The 17,057-nt window shown below is 42.6% G+C and overlaps 1 protein-coding gene across 2 annotated transcripts in view; it reads left to right on the plus strand.

Annotated features, from left to right (window-relative positions):
- Positions 1 to 17,057, plus strand: part of NCKIPSD (NCK interacting protein with SH3 domain) — a 95,687-nt gene that overhangs the window by 50,971 nt on the left and 27,659 nt on the right. The window contains exons 4-6 of one of the 2 annotated variants that reach the window (XM_080996772.1): positions 832 to 861; positions 4,251 to 4,338; positions 10,469 to 11,067. In XM_080996772.1, the coding sequence (XP_080852898.1) occupies positions 832 to 861; positions 4,251 to 4,338; positions 10,469 to 11,067 (717 nt within the window). The remainder of the gene's footprint in view (positions 1 to 831; positions 862 to 4,250; positions 4,339 to 10,468; positions 11,068 to 17,057) is intronic. The other variant, XM_080996773.1, reaches the window with a different exon arrangement.

A 17,057-nucleotide genomic window follows, 5' to 3' on the forward strand; every position in this document is an offset into this window, starting at 1 on the left:
TTTCTTTTACTGATGTGTTCTGTTTTTATTGGAAACTTTAATAAATATCATTTAAAAAAAATATATGAAGATTTAAGTTGACTTGGTGCATGTGCATATACATAATCTTTTAGGGCAGGGGTGGCCAACACTGCGATCTACTCACAGAATGGCAGTGATCTACCCCCTTTTTTGGAAAGGAGAAAAGCACCACTCACCAACGGATTGCTGGGGAAACAAACAGCCTCACTGAGTAAACTCCGTCTTCCATTCTCCAAATCGTTCAACAATGGGGGGCAGGGCGAGGGGGGCGGGGCCGGATTCTATTTTACCAGTGCTAAAGAAAGGGACCCAGCACTCCACCATGATCTAACAAAACCTCCCAGGGATCTAACAGTAGATCGTGATCGACCTGTTGGACATCCCTGCTTTAGGGGAAAGGAAGTATTCCAGTATTTTGAAAGACATCCTTTATGTCCTTAACTCCCAGCTGTCTGATACTTACTGAGACGGAATACCGTTAATTTCTAAATGAACAAATGAGTTGTTGTCTTTCGTTAGAATCATGTGTAAGCATTGCCATTTTTCAAATGAGTAACCCTTTTTTCTTTAAGCTTTAAAAAAAAATAAAGGACTGAGCTTGCGCTTCAGCATGGTTTTTAAGTATTGTGTTTATGAACTGTAACTGTTAATTCTGGGCTTGGAGTAAAGAATGACTGTGGAAGGCAAACACATAGGCCTCACTATGGTAATGTAGTGAATGGGATGGAGCTGTTTAAATAGTATCTTTCATTTTTAAAAAATTCATTTCATTTTATCTTTTTTATTATTATTCTGGATTACGATTGTCAGAATGATAAAAGGCCAGAAACAAAGTATGGCGTAAGTTAACATATTTTATGGTTGTAGTTTCTAACTCCCTATACCCTAACTTTAACTTTTTCATACTTAAGTGTAAAATGTTCTGCAAAGCATAACCATAGGCTATGCTTGTTTTGTTCAAAAGCTGCATTTCATTTTAGTTTCCATTTATCTCCTGCCTACTGCTGTTTAACCAATAATGTTTATATATAATTCCTAGTATACCGTTGACATGAAGCTGCCACTTGCAAATCACTATTCTGCAAAATATGCTGCTTACATTAGAATATGCAAACGACTGGCTATTTGGGATGCACGGAGTTCCACAAATAAACTGGCCTAAGCACATGAAAAGTTTTGAACATTTTTCTTCAAATGAACATCTTTTGAACATCCTTTAAAGCAGCAGCCATCCCCAACCTGATACCCTCTGGGTGTTGATAGAATATAACCCCCCAGTTTGCAGCCAGCATGGCCAGTGGCCAGAGATGATGTGACTTTTAGTCCCAAACATCCAGTGTAGCTTCTAGAGGAGCCAGGTTTGATTCCTTTTTACTTGATTTATAAAGCACATTATAAAATGCTAAATTCATCAGCGGACCATAAAATGATAAATTCAACAATAGACTAAAATAATAATTTCTAAAACAGTATTTGTTTTAGATATGACATGCAATTCAGCAAAGCAATAGGACCTTGAGCAAAAAAACCCTCAGCTTCCACCAAAGACCTGAGTCAACAGATGTGTCTTAAGTAGATGCCCCAAGCCTAGAAGTTTTGAAGCCACTGGTGTCTCCAAGAGCAGAGAATTGCACAATCTACTGTACATCATCACACAGCAAGCTGCACCTAATGATAGGACAACTAGAAAGGCCCACCAACAATCTCTATGTTTGCACTTTTTAAAAACATGAAAACCAAGACCAGCACTTGCAAACCAAAGGAAGCATGCCTAACTCATTGTGCAGTGGATTGGGGCCATACTTGCGAAGAGTGTTAAAGACCTCCCTATCCTCCAAGCTATGTTCGTGATCCAAACTGGGGCCCCTGCACTGGGAAAGAAAGAACCACCTACACATACAAGCACAGCTACATATCTTAACATAATGTGTAGTTTAACTCTGAGTGGTGCATCCAATAAATCGGCATTCGCCAAACCGATGCCCTCCAAAGGTTTTAGATTACAACCTCCATAAATTGGAAAAGGTTCCTACTAATCAAAGACACTGGGCATTCCTTTTGTAAATGCTGTGTCCTTTTCTAAGAGATCAATCTCTGTTTAAGGTGTATCAAGAATGAGGAACCTGCAGCCCTCAGTGCTGTTGGGCTGCAGCCCAGCAGCCATCATCCTTGGCCATGCTAGTTGGGGCTGGTTGATGGTAAGGGAGTCCAAGGACATCAGAAAGGCCTGAGGTTCCCCATTCCTGATGCGTATGGTGAGATCTTGTTTCTGTGGTATATTACAGGTCCCATAAAGAGCACTCATAAGTAAGATGGCTTGGTTTTTGTTTTTTTAAATACTGTCACAGAGTTGGAGAGTGTGGAGGACTAGATGCTACTGAGTTGCCAAAGGAGGAACAGATGGATTGGGAGATGGGGGTAAAAGATGGAAGAGCTATGGTGGACTCTTTCTTGGGGAGCTAACCAATAAAACACACACACACACACAGAGAGAGAGAGAGAGAGAGAAGGAAGGACAGAGCCTCTGGCTCCAGGATATTTGAATCCTCTGAATTTCTGCCCCCCCCCCTATATACTTTTATACTGCCATTTCACAGGGTTTAGGTTGTGTTCTTGTTTTAATGATACATTATCTGTTTTAGACTGTACACCGCTTAGATATTTTTGAAATAATAATCAGTATGGAAAGGCATTTGAATAAGGAAAGGACTGTCCTTTTTTTCTGGGAGGGGGAGAGAAGAGGGGGAAAACACAGATGAGGAAGAAGAGTACAAGAGACAAGTGCTGGCCCAAAGGGTGAGATTTTTGGTCTCCACCATCCTGACTCCTGCAAATAAGCGTTGGTGTCAAAAGAGTTGCTTCCAGCTGCCACCTGAGTGGCAAGAACTCCAGGAGCAGAATGAGGCCAAATAGAGGAAATCAGGTGCAGGACCTCTGTGGTGATGCAGCCCCTCAGAGCCTTAAGTTTGGGGAAGTGGGCTGTGTTAAGGAGCCCAGGATGATGTGTGCCATTGAATGGGAAACTGTTCTCTAGCTGGCTAACCACCTTTGTTATAACAAACACTAATGGGAAGCAGTGTTAGAAACTGAGATATGAAAGCTAGGAGCTAAATGACACCTTAAGCCTAGGTTATGGGCACAACAACGGAATGTCTAGGCGTGCTTTTTTATAACAAGAATACAAAGCTGAAAATGAATGAACTGCAGCTAAAATAATATGTTCATTTTTCACATGGTCTAGTCCTTCCCCTGCCCACTCCCCTAAGAGGGTCTCTTCTCCAGTCTTCAGAAAGTAGCTGGAAGTGGGGAGGGAGAAAAAGGTCCTCCTTTCCTTCCACTCTGCAGTTTTAATCTGAAATTTTAGGCACAGTACAGCGCCTAAACAGATCACGCTAATGAAATTCCCTGTTGCAAAATGCGCCTAGAACAATGGGAGTTTCTAACACGGATGGGAAGTGCTTCTTCTGTATCCCAAAGGAAGGAAATTGAGCCTTAAAACCTAGAGCTACTTCTGTCTAATCCAGATGTCACAGACGGACTATCTAATCTAGCCTCTGCCCCACTCACCTCCCCCCACTGCTGATCAAGCTATGCAATTAATATTCCAGCCTTATCTGCTCACAGAAGAATTGTGTGACTTTGGAAGTGTGCTAGCTGTAGGGAGCTCTAAGCACCGTGCACGAGTCAAAGCTTTCCTTGTCAGGAGCCTCTGCAGGGAATGAATGGCATTGTAAATGGCCTTGTCTAGCCTGAGACTTTTTTCCGGTCTCAGTAAAAAATGCTCTGAATGCATTAATGCGAAGAAAACCTACATGCTTCTAGTCTTTGTCTTTATCCCTTTGTGAGCATAATTTGTTGAATGGATCGCTCCAAATGCATCTAATATGCATATGGTTTGCTGCCTCTGTGGAGGGGCTGAGAGGAAGGCAAAGTGTACGTGTTTGACAGGTCTGTGTAACACAAGCACACAGTGCACTGCTGAACGTAGCAATTAAACATGCTGCTTGTCTTGTCCATGGGAGGGAGGAAAGCGACACGTTCAGACGGTTCCGCTTTGCTCTTGGAGGAAACTGATTATTATTAACATCGCTATCCTCCAGCGGCATCTTTAAGGAATGAAAAGAGCAATATTGGGACAAATTTGTGCACACAGAGGAAAAAAAATGATTTATTTTTTATGTGTCTGTCTTCACTACTTCCTTTGATTGTTCTAAAACCTTTTCTTCTAGATCCCACCACAGCCACGCCGTGCAGCTCCCGTTACTCCGCCACCGCCAGAGAAATACAAAAACACACAGATGGCTGCCTCTGTTAAAAGTAAGAAAAAGGCTTTTTGCGGCTGTATGACACTGAGGATCAGATGCATTGCTCAACTAACTTATTTGGTTGTCAACTATTAGGAATTTGGAAAACTTGCTTATAGTATGTCAGGCTGTTGGTCCGTCAAGCTCAGTATTGTCTACATCACGGTGGGGATCCTCTGAGTCACAGGCCTGGTTAGGCCCACCAGGCCTCCCCGTTTGAACTGTCAGATCGTTTTGGCCAAGCCACGTCCACCGGCCCTATAAACATCTGGGGTAGGGTGGGTAACGTACCGCTGAGCTACTTCCGGCTGTGTGTGTTCCACAAGATGGAAAGGAGTATATTATGGATAAGAGTTTATTCCAAATGTTTTGCTTTTGTATCTTTTGCCATGGAACTTAGAAGAAGGCTTGCAGTCCTAGAACGATTTTTTCCAATTGTTCTAAAACCTTCTAGCAGAAAGCTTTCCAGACTTCTCATGTTGGTGACACACTTTTTAGACATGCATCATTTCGCAACACAGTAATTCAGTTTTACTAGCAAACCGGAGGTTAAGCTAACCCCTTTCCAACCCTGGAAGCAACGTGGGGAACTTTTGCGTGACACACCTACACACTGTAGCTGACATGCTAACGTGTCGTGGCACACAATTTGGAAAGCTCTGTTCCAGCACGATTTCAGCTAGTTGAGAACTTCAGGCTGTTCCCGTATGATTTTTTTTACAAAACCACCAGTCCTATGACTTAAAGCTATTATCATGGGAAGATTTGCATGAGTAAGCACACAATATAAACATGCGTATTTTAGAAAGCTCAGGAATGGATTGGTGTATGTTTGTGTCCTTTGTGGCTAGATTTAGGTATTCCAGAAACTGCTGGAATCTTTCATCAGTTAGAGAGATACATGTGCCTAGGGCTCCCACCTTAAGAATTTTGGTTCTGGTAGTAACTTGGAGAGAGAACTTAAGAGATTGATGATAAATAGCTTCATGGGAACCACCACCCCTCCTTCTTCCTTTCTAGTCAGTTTCAGATGAGCTGGAAGTGGCAGTGGTTGGTCTTTCCCAAAGGACGTGGCAGTATTTGAATGACAGACATGCCTCTGTGCAGCTAGTTGCTTTGGCTAAGGTGCATAAGCACTTCTTGTTGTTCTTTGGAGTACTGCAACCAAGTGTACTGAGAATCCCAGCTTTCCCCTGGCCAAGATGTGATAATTCCATAGATCACCAGGGGGAGCCCACTAATAATGCAATGATGAAGGGCTCAATTAAGAACGAGCTTTCTGGGAACAATCCACCCTGCTCTTTGTTCGGAGCTGAACATTGTAGAAGCGGTGCTCTCGGGAACCATATTCTTTCAGCTTTTACCAGGAGGGTGTGTCAGTTATGCAACTGCTGGCTGTCAATGATGTATGTTCATTAAATCTGAAATGCCCAGTGTTGTTGAGAACAAAGCAGATAATTCTCCGGTGCTATACTTTTTTAGAAAATGGATTATCCAAAGGGTCAACCTTACTCAACGGGAACTATTTTCTTCAGGAATGCCCAGTGCAGACATAAAACATAGCCATGGTTAGAACCAATCAGCATTTGTTGCTTTAACCCTGGTTAAGGTTCCTAAGCTAAGTGTTGCCCCTTTAAGTCACCAGTGAGACCCACCTGTCACCTTGTAATCAGAAACGTTTGAGTGTTGGAGGCTGAGCCTAAGTCATAGACCAGGGTTGCTCATTCTGGATTTCAGTCAGTCCTGACTACTGCTAACCAAAGTTATAATAGCTGTATACACAGCCTCTTTGCCCCTGCTTCCCTCTTCCTTTCATGCACATAGTAAAACAAACCAGGAAATTGCAGTTAATCAAAGCTTCCCCTTATGTCTGAAATGGGCAACTGTGGTTAATGCCTTCCAAACAAGTCGGGGAACTAGAGGTGAATTTTAAACCATAGATCCATATCTGGCTTGCTTTTAAGCCATTAGTTTGGGCATGTTACCATCGGCTTACTGCCTGCTTCCCCTGCTTATGCAAAGGGAGGAGTGAAGAAGGAGCAAAAGGGCCTTTTTAGGTGCATATATAGATTCAAGCTGAACTATTCCAGCTGAACTATTTAAAAATTTAAAAGATGATGCTGTTAAGGTGCTACACTCAATATGCCAGCAAGTTTGGAAAACTCAGCAGTGGCCAGAAGATTGGAGAAGATCAGTCTACATCCCAATCCCAAAGAAGGGCAGTGCCAAAGAATGCTCCAACTACCACACAGTTGCACTCATTTCACACGCTAGCAAGGTTATGCTTAAAATTCTACAAGGAAGGCTCAAGCAGTATGTGGACCGAGAACTCCCAGAAGTGCAAGCTGGATTTAGAAGAGGCAGAGGAACCAGAGACCAAATTGCAAACATGCGCTGGATTATGGAGAAAGCTAGAGAGTTCCAGAAAGACATCTACTTCTGCTTCATTGACTATGCAAAAGCCTTTGACTGTGTCGACCACGGCAAACTATGGCAAGTTCTTAAAGAAATGGGAGTGCCTGATCACCTCATCTGTCTCCTGAGAAATCTTTATGTGGGACAAGAAGCTACAGTTAGAACTGGATATGGAACAACTGATTGGTTCAAAATTGGGAAAGGAGTACGACAAGGCTGTATTTTGTCTCCCTGCTTATTTAATTTATATGCAGAATTCATCATGCGAAAGGCTGGGCTGGATGAATCCCTAGCCGGAATTAAGATTGCCGGAAGAAATATCAACAACCTCAGATATGCAGATGACACAACCTTGATGGCAGAAAGTGAGGAGGAATTAAAGAACCTTTTAATGAGGGTGAAAGAGGAGAGCGCAAAATATGGTCTGAAGCTCAATATAAAAAAAACGAAGATCATGGCCACTGGTCCCATCACCTCCTGGCAAATAGAAGGCGAAGAAATGGAGGCAGTGAGAGATTTTACTTTCTTGGGCTCCATGATCACTGCAGATGGTGACAGCAGCCACGAAATTAAAAGACGCCTGCTTCTTGGGAGAAAAGCAATGACAAACCTAGACAGCATCTTAAAAAGAAGAGACATCACCTTGCCAACAAAGGTCCGTATAGTTAAAGCCATGGTTTTCCCAGTAGTGATGTATGGAAGTGAGAGCTGGACCATAAAGAAGGCTGATCGCCGAAGAATTGATGCTTTTGAATTATGGTGCTGGAGGAGACTCTTGAGAGTCCCATGGACTGCAAGAAGATCAAACCTATCCATTCTTAAGGAAATCAGCCCTGAGTGCTCACTGGAAGGACAGATCGTGAAGCTGAGGCTCCAGTACTTTGGCCACCTCATGAGAAGAAAAGACTCCCTGGAGAAGACCCTGATGTTGGGAAAGATGGAGGGCACAAGGAGAAGGGGGTGACAGAGGACGAGATGGTTGGATAGTGTTTTCGAGGTTACCAGCATGAGTTTGACCAAACTGCGGGAGGCAGTGGAGGACAGAGGTGCCTGGCGTTCTCTGGTCCATGGGGTCACGAAGAGTCGGAGACGACTAAACAACAACAACAAATAGATTCAAGCTGAAATTTTCAATAACAATAACTCCAACACATCTAGAATCAAGAGCACTAGGAAGAAACTGTGTCCAAATTTTTTTCCGTCTGTTTCCTCTTCAGAGATAGATAGCTAAAAATCCAAAAAAGTTGGAAGGAACCATGAACCTTACTAAACTAGGCACATAGTGAGGCAAATACAACTCATATCGCTTATAAAACCAAACAGGAGGCTTGAGGTGTGACGGTCAAAGTATTGGATTGTGTGTAGGTACTAATAATTTGCTTAGTACCAGATTGAGCACATACAATGAGTTTCATTATTTAAAGTTTAATCATGCTGGATTATTAGGTGCAAAGGAATTATGCTAGATCAGCCCTAGTCACCCAGGGGAAATTTATACTCTGCTGAAGCAACCAGGCAAATGATAGCATTGGAAACTTGGTGTAAGGAAAACAAACATTGGTTAAGCATTATGACTTAGGCCAAAAAGAATAAAGTATAGTATTTAAACTTGTGCGTTACTTGAGTCCTACTGGTCTTTGACCGTAATAAATTATCTGAATCTGAATCCTACTCTGTATAGAAAAGAGATCAGTAGGCATAGAGGTTGCCAATGTTTCTTTAAAATAAATAAAGGAAAGGAAATATTCTGGAGCCAGATCCTGCTAGGCATGTGTGCTGAGTACAAGGCAATGAGAGCGTGTTAGTGATTCATTAGCAATTTAAAAAATCTTTTGGGAATTGAGAATAAATCTGTTCCCCTTTGGTTTTTAAGAGTGGTGGGTAACATAAGGGTGATACAGTTAATCAAGAATTAGAATCAGCGTTGTTGCCATTTGAAAGTACTGCTTATTTCCTTTTACAGATAAGGTTCTCAAGTTGTTCATCTATGTCACTATTTACTATATATACTCTTCCTTGTCTTAGCAATGAAAGACTGACTGTGGGGTATATAGTAGCCTATTTTGGGAAGATAAGGAATAAAACTTTGTACGGAAATGCAGGCAGAATCTTAAACAAGACATTCCAGCAGTTGGACTGTTCGTACATATATGCTTGATTTGCCTTGAGTATTCGGGTTTGTGAAGGTATGAGTTTACTGCCGCAAAAATAGCATGGTACTCAGAAAGCCTTAACCAGCAAGATTGCTGAAGAAAATAAATTACACAAATCTAATAAATTTATTTATTTATTTTACTTATTAGGTACAAACCATTCCTATTATCTGTAAAAGTTGCAACTGGTTATTTCCACTTCTTAACAACGCCAGCCATGCAAGAGCGAATCGTAATATAATGCAAGGTTTTTTTGTTACTGAAAACCAAAGGGCATCCAGAAATTCCATGCAGGAGGAAGATCTCTGACCAATTTTAGGATAAACCTTGTGAACCAACATCCCATTGTGTTGGTTAACAAGCTAAAGGTCAGGCATGCAGAACTTTTTGGCCTGGAGGGCCAGATCTTTATCTCCACCCCACGGGCCAGTTTTGTCAGGCGGATGGGACCACATACTGGTCAGTCATATTACAACATAATGATGCCAGGTGATTGACACCTGTCTAAACACAGTGCTCTTCATAGTGCTTTCCAGAAGAAGAAGAAGCGTTTGGATTTGATATCCCGCTTTATCATTACCTGAAGGAGTCTCAAAGCGGCTAACATTCTCCTTTTCCTTCCTCCCTCACAACAAACACTCTGTGAGGTGAGTGGGGCTGAGAGACTTCAAAGAAGTGTGACTAGCCCAAGGTCACCCAGCAGCTGCATGTGGAGGAGCGGAGACGTGAACCCAGTTCCCCAGATTACGAGTCTACCACTCTTAACCACTACACCACACTGGCATCCAACATTTCCAAGCATCCAACATCCAACTGATTGTTGGGCACTTCTGAAATGCTGCGTGAAGCACTTTGTAAGCCATGCACATGGTGACTGTCAGCCAGCCAGCAGGGCCAGCAAAGCCCATCAGTCAACATCCTATGACTTCACTTAACGTCCTATGACTTCAGGCGTATGTTAGGTGGGCATGGCTTACCTGATATAGCCTTGTGGACCCTGGCAGGCTAAGTTTTGCCCATGAGCCACAAGTGTTATAGAGGGGTGGCGGTCAGTACCTTTTAGCCAATGATCTCTGTTGTTGACTTCTGTACATAGTACATTCTCTGTACTATTCTCTGTACACTGGTGCTTGAAAGTAGCTGCAGAAGGGAAAAGGGAGATGCTTCAGCAATGGGCAGTTTTCCTCTTGTAATTTGAAATATGTAAGAAACATTATTCAAAAGTAATAGCTGTATGCTTAAAAATGAAAGAGAAAAAAAGTGCATCTATTCCTGCGGGGAAAATCTCTTCCACCCGCAGATTAATGCTTTTTAATAAAAACACTGGGATCTTTGAAGAAAATTCATGTCTGCAGAGCAGCTTTTTCTCCCTTGTTGGAAAGAGGTTAGTGATCAGGAATACTCAAGGGAGAGTTAATACAATTTTGCTTTGAGATAAGTGAACCAGGAAGGCTAGTTAAACTACTTTGGAAGCATGCACAATGAGCTTCTTAATGGACTCTGCTGTTGCAGTTTGTTTTTTCCCCTCCTTTCCTTTGATGCTGTTGCTAAGACATTTTAATCGTTGCCTTTCAGACGCAGTTGAAATCACCTCTCGGTCAGTTTCTAGTGCCTCCTCTGTAAGCACAACTTCACTGGATACCTTGTACACTGGCTCGACAGAGTCTGCTCTCCCGACTGCTACTCCCAGCCCCAGCAACACCCCTCCCCCTGTTCCCAGCAGAAGTGCCCACACGATGGCATCACACAGCTTGGATATTAGCCCGCCAGGGCAAAGAAAGCATGGGAGTGCAAGCAAATCACCCCAGACCAAGAGGGCTGCCCCACAAGTGCCCGTGCAAGCAGGGGCTTCAGGTGCAAATGACGAGAAGACCGTACAAGCCAAGGAGACTGTGCCAGTTGCTCCTGCGGAGGCAGAGGAATTTGACTCCCTTCGCCCGGAGGATAAAAAGTCAGCTGATCTAGAGGATGCAGATCATGAATCACCGAGCCTAGTAGTATCTGTGCCAAAGACAATAGGCGCCGAATTGATTGAACTCGTCCGCAGGAACACGAATCTCAGCTATGAGCTCTCCCGGGTTGCCATTGGTGTAGTAATTGGCCATATCCAAACTTCTGTTCCTGCCACTAATAGCATCATGGAGCAGATTCTCATCTCATTGGTGGAAAGCAAGGTAGGAAAATACATAGCTTGAAAAGCATTTTCTGTGGCTTGCTGGCTGATGAACTTTGTTTTTAGAAGGCATGGGGTTTTTTTGGTGGGCAGGCAGTGACATGAGTTGGGAGCTCAAGTACTTAGGTGACTGAGGCAGCGTGGATCATATTCTGTCCAGCATAAGAGTGGACATATCCCCTTGAGGTTATGTCGGCTCCTTTAGAGATGGTTGAACTTCAGACTAGCAGGGTGTCCTTGATTTTTTTGTTCCAGAATCCCAAGATCCACCAATCACAGCCAGGTGCAAAATACACTGAATAAGAATTAAATAATTTTGAGCCCAGAAATTTGATTCCAGAACCAGAGCTGAATTGAGGTCACAGTCCTTTCAGACAAGAATCTGCTCCTAACTACCCCTGTCCCCTGGTGTGTCAGAAGAATAATTTGTGGCCGGGAAGGGGGTGTTGTTATTGTTAAACAATTGGGAGTCAATAATCCTTGCCAATCTGCTTCAAATTACCCAGCTCTACCAGTATATCCTGCTTTCTGCCCTTCCTTCTCTATGGTGTTTTTGTCACCTCAGAAAGTAGCAGAATGCATGCTCGGTTACTGGGCTTTATTTATGAAGAGATGGTAGAATTACTGAACACTTCATATGCCAGAAGAGCAACAGAATAAAAAGGGAATGGGATCATGCGGTCTTGTTGACATCCTTATTGGTAAACATAGGGTTAGGCATACAGAGGGTTAGGCATACAGAGAAAGAACTGCATAAATCTGGCCTGCATAGTTTGGAACCCTAAATCAGAGATGATTTAGGCAGCAACTTAATGACCCTGGTTGGTATAGACTGAGTTAGTGTTATAAAAGTAACAGTTGTCTATAAAGGGAAAAAATAATACAGAATCTGCAAAGAGGTGGGAGAACCATAAGCAACATTGGTTCATTGCGAGGTCCTGTTCAGATTATTTTATCCAAAACCATATTTCCCCCCCTAAATTAAGAGTTCTAGAGATAATGCTGTTACACTGCTTTGCGTTCATATGGCCCCAAAAGTCAAATCCTTTGGTCTTGGTCAACCTGGGATACAATGTTTTCTTTTTCTTTTTCTTTTATTTATATATAAACTAGTTTTGTTTCTATCCTGCTACATCTTTTATTTACCAGTGTATGGTCTGAGGTCACTGCCTTGCTGAAGCTAAGCAGGCCTGGATCTGGTCAGTGCCTGGATGGGTGTCCGCCTGGGAACCATGTGTAAAAATTAGTGTAAAATAATCAAGTAACATCCCAGCAACATTATCACAGGACAGAAACAGCATCAGCATCAAGAGCATTGCCATAAAAAGTGTGTTTGGAGAGGGCTCTTGATTTCCTGGCTCAGTGCGCTCAGTGACATGGAAAGCCAGATCTCCCACAGCTATGAATTACATGATGTGAGCACTGATTATGAGAAGGTCTGATCCGTGTCCTCTACACCTCACAGGTAGATGGATGCTTAACACAGATTCTGATGGGTGCAGCATGTAGGGCCAGGTTTATGCTTTGTTCACAGTTTCCAATTCCCTCTTTAACTCACCAAGTGGCATCTTCAAGCCACTTGAGCTATGCTGGAACTGCTCGTTCCCCCAACATTAAATTGCGCACTCTTGCCACTGACTCCATAGTCTGTCTGGCTAACTGGCTTTAAGTGGAAAAATATTAAATTCAGTTCCTTTCTGTTGTGTGGTAGTGGAGAAGGAAACTTCCTACTGACCTCTAATAGGAAAGCTTTATTGATGCTGGCAAGATTACAGAAGGGTTTAGCGAGGCATACAGATATGGAAAACTGTTTTGCTCAAAATTCAGATCAAATCGTAATCCAGTTAGCTGTCCATAGTGAACACAATCACTAGATGCAGCAGCGGAACTTCACATTTCTGGGATCATGTGACCCACTGGGTAATCAAGATAATTGCTTTTTAACTTGATAAAGATGGCGTATCAATACTCAGCCTCAATTCAGCAGAAACCTATAAGCAATTTCCTGCTGCAGCCTTTTCTCCCCGCACCCTGTCTACAATTTGGCTTAGACTGTTGGTTTCTGTTCCTGTTCTATGGCTCAAAGGAAACACCTACAGTACTTTGAGCTGACCGTATCCTGATAAAACACTAACAAAACTAATTTTTAATTGAAGACTGGAAATGTGTGGAGTCTGTGCACCAACTTCTTGTGTAAGCATAATTTTAAAGGGCTGTATCCAATGCTACTGCTACTCAGAGTTGCTCCATTGAAATTAATGGGCATGACTAGCTTAGGTCTCTTAATTTCAGTGGGTCAACTCTAAGTAGGACTAGCACTGGATCCAACCCCAAATGTGCAACCTCTCTTGTCACTTTTTCCCTACTCAGAAAAACAAGACCGTGGTTTTTCCCCCATTGGGCAGCGTATGGCAAAAAATTATCAATATTATTAATTCCATTTCTGTACCGCTTTATATTTTAAAGAAAATTTTCAAAAGTGTTTTAGAACACATTAAATAATCAAATAAAACAATCCAGAATAAAACATTACTGAAGAAAGTCAAATATAAAATATACAGTCAAAGCAACAGGGCAGCCAAGAGTGTCTACGAACCCAGACAATTTCCTTAATACTTTAGTGGGAGTGAAGAAACCACCAAAATCTTAAAAACAGAGCTAAACCACAATCCTAGAAGTATTGTTCTGAGTTTGAGGGGCAGCATGTAACAGTATTACTTCATGATTCATCTCAAGGTCAACCCCATCCCAATTACCTTTTTTTTAGCTGACTATAAAAACCTAATTGCATAGTGTTTGGGTGAACTAATTCAGCACTTATTATAAAATAAAACCTACAAGCATGAAATTGTTGACAAGGGAAGCCATGTGTATGAAGGTAATGCATAAAAATTATTCGGGGCCAGCAACAAATTTAAAAAACCAAATTAAAATTGCCATGATAAAATGTTGGGGAAAACAAAGCCTTAGAGCCCACATATTTTCACAGTTGCTCTGAAGCGCTTTCCCCACCTTTTAACAGTCCACTTTATTTCCCTCCCATCTTCCATCCACAGGGTTTCCACTGTGAACCAAGCCGTTAATGGACTTGAACGAGATTAATCTATTAGCAAAGCTCTCTAATCTGACTAACTTCTTGACATATCATGCGCCTCCTTAATGCGATTTCATCACTAACTCCATTTCTTTCACTCGCACTGCTAGGGTCAGGTCTGCTCTTATTAAGTAACTAGCAGCTATTACTGCTGTATAGCCACCCCATACATTTCCAGGAACCAGATTATTCCTTACAAAAGCCAACTTAAATGATTTACACTACAGTATTTGTAAGATGTGCCTTAAGCTCATCTGTGTTTGTCATTCTGCATTTGGAGGGCAAAATTATACGCGGGAAACATCCAATCGCAATCTTTTCCGCTGAAGAGAACATGATTATTTTGGGAAAGTTCCCTCTGCTGCTATCTCGCCTCCACTGCTAACAGATGGAATGGCAATTCTGGTGTGCGAATGTGGCTGCACTTCTGCAAAAGCTGCTCTGCTCCTTTCCCCCTAAGTCCTGGCTAGCCGTTCTAGAGAGCCAATGGCACTCTCAAAAAACATGTAGGCAATATTTTTAGGGGCGGGGGTTGTTTTTTTGAATGGGTGTGCACAATCATCTCCCCAGAGCCCTAAATAAATAAATAAATAAAGGTATCATTGTACATTACTCCGTTGATGACTGTGTGATAAATCCCTGTACTAACCTATGCTTAATGCAAGAGATGGGGCTGCCATCTCAACAGCACATCCTAGGAGACTCCAGCCCAGATTAACAGTGCCGAGTGAGACAGACACTTAATTCAATTTACTGAGCCTCTCTCTAGGGTAGAGCCTTTGGAAACTTAGTGTTTCATTTAGGAGCAAGCTCAGCTCCCTGACTGAGTGTGTAGTAATTAACAGGGTGTTTCCTTCCTCCTTCTTCTGGAGTTATAATCCTCTTACAGAGAAGGCTATTTTACAGCGCAATGGAGGCAAGTGCTTACAGATGTTCAGCAGCACCGGACAGCAAGAGGAGTTTTTTTGGCTTCTCCTATTGCAATAATTATGCTTCCCCCACTTTGCCTGTCAGGTATTCCCATCGTCATCTGTAGGCCAGTCACTCAAGCACTCCTTCCACAGAGTTATTGGGCTGCAAGATATGCTTTGGTGACTGCAGTCAAGGGACTTAAGGCGCAGCCAGGTTTCCTGATCCCAGAAGGATCCCAATGTTTGTCTTGCAAAACTGGAAGTGCTGAACAGCACCGGACACCAAGCTGGGTTTCTTTTATTTATATATAAGCTTACATTTATTTCTATCCTTGTGTGTGAATCCCCACACAGTTACTTCTGCTCCAAATGTAGTAACTTTCCCCGTACAACTAGTGATGGCTGTCCAATTCCGGTACTTGTTTCAGCTCTGGATCTGGCTCTCCCATATTTATAGGAGGAGGCAATATCATGAAGCATTTTCAATTGAAGACCCCATAGTAATGCAATGGGCATAGGCCCCAGCCAAGAAAAAGCAAATCCCGTAGCTCCTTATAGATCAAACCAAACCCCTACAAGAGGATGTTTGGAGCTATTTAGTCTAGGGAGAATTTTTTTAAAAAATGAGTAAGTGGTGATGCTATGGAAGTTCACAAAATTACACATGGTGCAGAGAAAGCACTGTCACAGATGAGTTGTGAATGCTAGCGAAGATAAGAATCCGGGAATCCAGCCATATTTACAGAGATTTATTGGTTACTTCAAAGTATTTACAAGAGTTCAAAGAACGACACCATCACGATGAGTCAGTTGCCTCGACTGGCTCTTTCCGTTTCTTCCCCCAGCTGATCCACCTCCTAAGCCCAACCCCCCTTCTTCCTCTGCTACAAGAGTGGCTGGGCCCCGGAAATGACTCCCCCCTCTCAGATTCATTGACTCCCAACAGCCCTTTGTCTCCTTCCTCGTCCGAGGAGGAGCAACTGCTAATTAAAGGCACAGGATCTCTGTAAGTGCCCATTCTCTCCCCCTTCTCTGCCTCCAATTCCCTGACAAGCACACTGGGTGATTTTTTTCTCTCCTCTCCTGTCATAATAGTAGAACCCAAAAAGCCATCCAATGAAGCTAAACGGTGGGAGATTAAGAACAGACAAATGGAAATACACAGTGCATCTTTACGCAGTGCATAGTTAAACTATGGAATTTGAAGTCCAAAGACGGCCAACATTGAAAGAGGATTAGTCAAATTCCTGTAGGATAAGGCCTATAATGACCATTATTCATTCATGATGGCTATAGATTACATTGAGTGTCAGAAAATCAGTACCTCTGGGTACCAGTTGTTGGAGATTATGAGCAGGAGAGTGCTGCTTCCCTCACCCCCTGCTTGTAGGCTTCCTGCACAGACGTTTGGTTGGCCGCTGCGGAAGCAGAATGCTAAACTTGATAGGCCTCTGGTCTGATCCAGAAGGGCTGCTTTTTAAATCTTATGGATGAATGCATGTTTGCCACACTTGGATATTAAATAAAATGTGCAGAGGGCATGTGTGCAGGGGCACTGAAGTTACCACAGGAGCAGCTTGCACAGTGTGCGAGTGGGCCTTCAGCAGCCTGTCATTATGAGGATGTATGTTCTCTTACATTGCCCAAATGGGCAATATGTTAAAAGGCAATTTAGAGAAATAAGTGGAAACCCAAAGCTCAAGGGAAAGCTAGCCTCTACTGACATTTTAAAAAGAAGTCTCTCCTACATCAAAGGAGGCCTGAATTACACCTTTGGCTAGATTCTCTCCCTTCCTGCCTTATTTAGGTATATGAGAGTACCTGAGAGGTACAAGTTCCTTCTTTTTGAAATTGCTTCCGCTATAGAATAAGTGCAAGGACACCCTGGCAGACTATGTGCAACATCAGAGGTATGAGTATATTTCTTTTCCCTTGATCCTTGTATTGCATGAACACAGCAGCAAGGCAGACCTGAATGAAAAATAC

Source organism: Podarcis pityusensis (assembly GCF_964106645.2).
Source record: "Podarcis pityusensis genome assembly, chromosome: 2".
NCBI lineage: Eukaryota > Metazoa > Chordata > Lepidosauria > Squamata > Lacertidae > Podarcis > Podarcis pityusensis.